This window comes from Triticum aestivum, chromosome 2D, assembly GCF_018294505.1.
Source record: "Triticum aestivum cultivar Chinese Spring chromosome 2D, IWGSC CS RefSeq v2.1, whole genome shotgun sequence".
NCBI lineage: Eukaryota > Viridiplantae > Streptophyta > Magnoliopsida > Poales > Poaceae > Triticum > Triticum aestivum.
The window spans coordinates 405,706,407-405,713,030 of NC_057799.1; the positions used below are offsets into that span (position 1 = coordinate 405,706,407).

Below are 6,624 nucleotides of genomic sequence, written 5' to 3' on the forward strand. Positions count from 1 at the left end.
ATTTTCAATAAAAGTATTGCTCCATGCACTGTCTGCTTAGGCCAATATTAGGGAGTCGCCCAGATCAACCCAGGTACGATAACAGAGCAATTAGCCGATTCTCCGCAAAAATGCATTTCTAATTCTAAGCTCGAATACTCCTTTATGAACAATAAAATAAAAAAATAGAAAAGCAATTCAAAAATCCTAAGTTTTTTTCACAACAAACATTGTGTAGTTTTCCGATGAAATCACATTCGTGGAGGTCTGGAAAAAATAACAAAATAAACACTGCAAAATGCTTTCAAAAATAAGTTTTTGAGGCATCGGTTATGTTTTTTTCGCTCAGAGCATTAGAAATGTTTTTTTCCATGAAAATTTGCATGTATGTAGAACATTCAACAATGTTTTTTGCCAAAAAAATGGATTTTTTTTTTAAATTACTCCTTTTGTTTGTTTGTTTTTGAGCGGTTTTTGTTTTAGTATTCACACGGTGCATTTGAACTCCACGTCCCATTCTCCTGGCCTAACCCGAACATGGTGGTGAATCGTGACAAAGCCCTACACCAGGATCGAACAAATGGCAGTCCATATATTCTCGGTCATCTTTGAATAACAATCGAATAGTTACAAACCTGCTACGCAGGAGCAATTAAGGAATACTTGAGCAGCAGTGGGAAGCAACAGAGGTCCCAGAAAAAGAATCGAAGCAACTGAGATCAAGTAAAGCAGCAGCATTGCAGCAACACGGAAGCAAGGACTCAACTTGGGGGCGAAGCAGAGTCGCCGGGCAGCAAAAACTAACATGTGGCAAGCAAAGCACAAGAAACCAACATTCCAGGTTAACCCTCCTGTATATATATGGTTCGTGTTGCCTAATGGAACAGAAATGTGTTGAGAGGGAAATAAGAAAGGACTCGCCTGACACGGAGCTTCAGGCATGGTTCTGACGCACGTTCAGAGCGACGAGGCGGCCGCGTCGGCCGCCGTGTTCGCGTCGAGGTACGTGCAGGAGCCGGTCCCGAGCTACGAGCTCGGGGAGAAGTCGATCTCCAAGGACGCGGCGTACCAGATCATCCACGACGAGCTGCTGCTGGACGGCAGCCCGCGGCTGAACCTGGCGTCCTTCGTCACCACCTGGATGGAGCCCGAGTGCGACCGGCTCATCCTCGAGGGCATGAACAAGAACTACGCCGACATGGACGAGTACCCCGTCACCACCGAGCTCCAGGCAAGCTAGCTAGTGGCATTCCGATATGTGTTTCCTTTCCGTCTGACCCTTCGTACTTGTCCGGTTCGGATTGATAAAAAACGCTGCCTGTGCGCAGAACCGGTGCGTGAACATCATAGCGCGGCTGTTCAACGCGCCGGTGGGCGCCGGCGAGACAGCGGTCGGGGTCGGCACGGTCGGGTCCTCTGAGGCAATAATGCTCGCCGGTCTGGCGTTCAAGCGGCGCTGGCAGAACCGGCGGAAGGCGGAGGGGAAGCCATACGACAGGCCCAACATTGTCACGGGAGCAAATGTTCAGGTAACACGATAGATAACGCGCGTACGTACATTACCTGCTTCATCACAAATGGAACAGAAATAACCTGTGTCTGCTCTGCGATGCAGGTGTGCTGGGAGAAGTTCGCGCGCTACTTCGAGGTGGAGCTCAAGGAGGTGAAGCTGAGCGAAGGGTGCTACGTGATGGACCCCGACAAGGCCGTGGAGATGGTCGACGAGAACACCATCTGCGTCGCCGCCATCCTCGGCTCCACCCTCACCGGCGAGTTCGAGGACGTCAAGCGCCTCAACGACCTCCTCGCCGCCAAGAACAAGCGAACAAGGTCTGCTTGCTCGGATCCTCCAGCAGTTCTTCAAATCCGTGCATCGGAAATTTCATCCGTCCCTGTGTTATGATTATGACGCGGCTGGCATCTCTTCTGGCTGGCAGGTGGGACACCCCGATCCACGTGGACGCGGCGAGCGGCGGGTTCATCGCGCCGTTCCTGTACCCGGAGCTGGAGTGGGACTTCCGGCTGCCGCTTGTGAAGAGCATCAATGTCAGCGGGCACAAGTACGGCCTCGTCTACCCCGGCGTCGGGTGGGTGATATGGCGCAACAAGGAGGACCTGCCCGACGAGCTCATCTTCCACATCAACTACCTCGGCGCCGACCAGCCAACCTTCACGCTCAACTTCTCCAAAGGCACGAACATTTTATCCCAGAATTAACCGATCAACAGACAGAATCCCTGATTTGATTTTGTCATTCGACTTCAAGTTCTTGAATTGTTTCACATGTTTGATCTTGTGCAGGGTCCAGTCAAATCATCGCGCAATATTACCAGTTTCTTCGGCTAGGTTTCGAGGTACAAAATTCATGAAGAAACCAATCATCAGTTTAACAAATTTATTTACAGAGCACAGAATAGCAGTCATATACTATTTCGTATCGCCGCAGGGGTACAAGAATGTGATGGAGAACTGCATGGAGAGCGCCAGGACGCTCCGGGAGGGGCTCCTGCGCACGGGGCGTTTCGACGTCATCTCCAAGGAAGACGGCGTGCCGCTGGTGGCCTTCACCTTCAGGGGCATCAGGGACGGCTCGCTGGCGTTCAAGCTGTCGGCGAACCTGCGCCGGTTCGGGTGGATCGTGCCGGCGTACACGATGCCGGCGAACCTGGAGCACATGACGGTGCTCCGTGTGGTCGTCCGGGAGGACTTCGGCCGGCCGCTCGCCGAGAGGTTCTTGTCGCACGTGCGCATGGCGCTGAGCGAGCTGGACCTGGCGGCCAAGGGCCCCGTGCCCAAGATGAGGCTCACCATCGAGCTCGGCCCGGCCAGGAGCGCCGAAGAGGAGGCGTCCGTCAGGGTCGTCAAGAGGGACGCGGTGTCCGGCCACAGGAGCGTGTCGCTTGTTTCCGGGAAGACAAAGGGTGTGTGCTAGTCTGCTGCCAGATGACTGCTATGCCTGCCGATTGTGCTACAGAACAAATTACTACTCCCTCCACCCCACGGCATAGAGTAAATAGCATAAAACTACTACTTTACAGACTAGGGTTCCAAAAAACTACCGAATTTATTTTTTTCGCTGATAACTACCAAGTCAGGGGTTGGCTGTTTCAAAAAAACCCCAAATCCTCTTTGTTAAAAAATTAAACATGTTTATGACAGGTCGGGCCCGCCACTAAACGCACCGTTTGGTTGACCGTTAACTTACATGTGGGGGCCACATGCCAGTGTCTAAAAAAGCAATCGGGTCCATGGAAATTTTCTAAAAAAGCAATCAGGTCCCTGGAAGTTTTCAAAAAAAGCAATCAGGTCCTCCGGCGCACCCGCCATGGCCTCGATGCCACCTCCTCCGGGCCGACGCCGTGCATTGCCTGCAGCCGGCGAGCCACGCCCATAGTGACCGGATCCACGCCGCCCCTTGCCTGTGGCCGCCGCCACGCCGCCCCTCGCCTGTGGTCGCCGCCCCGCGCGTGTGGTCGCCGCCACGCTCTGCCTCGCCTGCGGCAACCCCCAGGTGCTCCCCATGGCGGGCGGCAGCACGGGACCTGAGCGGAGACCCATGGCTGGCAGCGCCCCAGGCAGCTCCCCATGGCGCGCGGCGGTGTGGCGACCTGAGGGGAGGGAGCGGGTCGCACGAGGTGGGCGCACGAGGGGAGTGAGCGGGTCGCCGGCGGGGTGGGCGTGACAGGGGAGGGGAAAGGGTCGCCGGCGGAGTGGGCTTGCGAGGGAAGGGGACATGGTCGCCAGTCTGGTTGAAGATAAGACAGAGAGAGAGTACAGGAGGAAGAGGAGAGAAGGAAAGAGAAGAAGAAAAGAGAAGCTGACATGTGGGCCCCACATGTCAGTTAACGGTCAAACTAGAGCTTCGTTTAGGTGCGGGTCCCACCTGTCATAATCACGATCAACTGATAAGCACTCAGCGTTTTGGGTTTTTTGAAACAGCCGACCCCTCGTTTGGTAGTTATCTGAGAAAAATTAAAAACCGGTAGTTTTTTGGAACCATAGCCTGTAAAGTAGTAGTTTTATGCTATTTACTCCACGGCATAAGATCATTTTGCAAGTTGTTTTAGCTTGCAAAACGTTTTCATATTATGGAGCAGAGGAAGTACGGAACTTCTGACTCATATAAAATGCTGGAACAAAGTTATGCTCAAAAGAGATGCAATTTGCAATTCTGCCCTGCGCTGTTTTTTAAAGTATAAATCACATTTTATAGCATGGGATAATTAACACATAAGTCACTAGTCATTATGCCATCATAACACTTTGCTAATGGGTCTTCACTGACTGACGGGTGAGAAGTATTAACACGATAGACCTAGGCCTTTTTTTAACATACAGTCATCCCCTATGAACGCACGCACGCACACCTTATTCTATAAGCACATTCAAGAGACTAGGCCGACATATCATTTTAAGATTTACGAAGTCAAGAAAAAGAAATATTAACAGGCCAAAATTTGGCCCGTCGGTGTGACATCTGACCAGCAACGGACCTAATCTTTAGCGGTCCAGCCCATCAATGGTTATCTACACACTAGTGATGAGTGTGCTATTTAACCCATTACTGGTTTCATAGGTCCAACCTACTTTTGAAAGCCCAAACCCAACTACTGAAAACATCCCCCAAAACCCTAGCTACTCCCATTTCTCGTAATATCTTTTTTCCTCAACTCGCAATGCTATTCTGTCCCTACCATTCTTGGTGTACCATCCCCATCGAACAGACACCCAACCTCTTGTCGCTGTCCCTAGCCCATCCCTCCCGTCCCTTCCTCCTACTCTACTTCCTCTCCCTGCAGCCCCTCCCTCTCCCCACTGTAGGTCAATGTGATAAACACAATTGCAATCGTACGTGTTGGAGTCGTGAGCCAGTACACCTAGGGGATGCGACCACCTCGTTGGTCATGTCATGTGGGACAACCTCAGCTTCGGTGTGAGGACATCATCGACTTCAATGGCGTCTCCTTGACAAGCTGGTGGCGCTACGAGCTCGGCCACGTCTCATCGGCCAGAAGTTTTTGGCTTTGAACCGAGACAGTCACGGCTTTGGCACTACAAGCTTCCACACTTACGACTCCTTGACTCCATGCGCGATGACGATAACCGGAGGCGATGCGCGGCAACACCGACGACATGCATGGGTTGATGGACTAGGCCTGCGAGCCTAGTCACTATTTTGTAATTAATTGTAGAAAATAATAAATGTGTAACTGAAATTACAATTGGTTTCTTTATGAGAAAATATGATTAGGGGTTCTGTTATTTACATATCAAGTTAAACCCCTCACATGTCTATATGCTCTATAACATAATTAATTGATAATTCATATACACATTATGTCCATGAATTCAAGCATCCAATAACATGCAATTCTAACCCATAAGGATCCCGGGCAACTTCGCACCAGGGGGCTCCCCCAATTTGGAGCTTCGTTGGCCTTTGGATCTTGGTGAAATTGTTCTTTAGTCATCTCGTCTGTTCGATTTTCATTGATCGTTTACACTGTGTGGTTGTTTTCCTCGATCAATGACCGGTAGGCTCGTCACATGTGCACGTTGGCTGGGTGAAACATTCACGGGTGCGAAGAAGCCTATCCTTGCGCGCCACAGGTCTCGCTGCTGGCATGGGCATGCGGTGATGGCCATTGGGCACAACCCCCACAAACCCTAGCCTCAACCTCAGTCCACGACAGCATCCTCCCTGCCCCCCCCCTCATCCGCCACATGCATGGTCCCCACTAGGGGTGGATTAACAAGTTGCTTGGCTCGTTAAGCTCGTGCTCGTTCAGGCTCAGCTCGTTAAGCTCATTAAGATTAACGAGCAGAAAACTCTGCTCGGCTTGGCTCGGCTCGTTTGAAGCTCGTTAAACTCGTGAGGGCTCGTGAGCGCTCGTTAACAGATTCTAATGTGTTATGCTCTACAGGTTGAGTGTGTAGATGTGGTTTTTAAGAAGGAAGATGGTGACTACAAAAATAAATGCACTAGTTTGTTGCCTCCTATGTAGATTAGATTAAATAGATGAGCTGAGGTGCTTCGAAAATGTTGTCATGTAAGATGAAAATATGTGTTGTGCTCTTACTAACGAGCTTAACAAGCTACGCATGAAACTCGTTAGCTTATTTGTTAAGCTTATTAAGCTTAACGAGCTAAAATCGATGATTGGCTTTGTTCATTAAGAAGCGAGCCACGAGCTTAACGAGCCGAACTATCGAGCTTCACGAGCAACGAGCTTTTGGTCCAGCCCTAGTCCCACCTACCTTTTCTCCTCCCAACAGAATATTTTGTGATTAGCATTGGATGACTCATTCCTACATCATGTCCACGGATCACGTCCGGACATAAAAGCGGACATATATCGGAGATATTTGCGGGTCACAGCGTTGGAGATGCCCTTATGTCGGGAGAGTAGTCCCGGTGTAATTTTGTTGTGAACCTTTGTTTTCTTCTCCTTAGTTAATGAATGAGTGACTCTTTTGTCTCTATATTTCAAAGACATAAAATCCAAGTGAGAGATAGCTTGATCCCACAAGTGGGGGTTACTGCAGCAACTTGCGTTTAACTACTAGTGTTTAAGGCGGCAGAGTAGATTAACTTCACGAGGCCGACACCTTTAAGCACGCAGCAACAGGAACTAGTACAAAAGC

At 50.3% G+C, this 6,624-nt stretch overlaps 1 protein-coding gene across 1 annotated transcript; it reads left to right on the top strand.

The window, feature by feature from the left end:
- Positions 1 to 882: 882 nt before the first annotated feature.
- Positions 883 to 3,019, top strand: LOC123049436 (glutamate decarboxylase 2). The gene is made up of 6 exons (XM_044472353.1): positions 883 to 1,210; positions 1,308 to 1,508; positions 1,595 to 1,809; positions 1,917 to 2,170; positions 2,281 to 2,333; positions 2,426 to 3,019. Exons 1-6 carry the CDS (start codon positions 920 to 922, stop codon positions 2,909 to 2,911), a joined length of 1,500 nt encoding a protein of 499 aa, XP_044328288.1. The 5' UTR covers positions 883 to 919; the 3' UTR covers positions 2,912 to 3,019.
- The last annotated feature ends 3,605 nt before the right edge of the window (positions 3,020 to 6,624 follow it).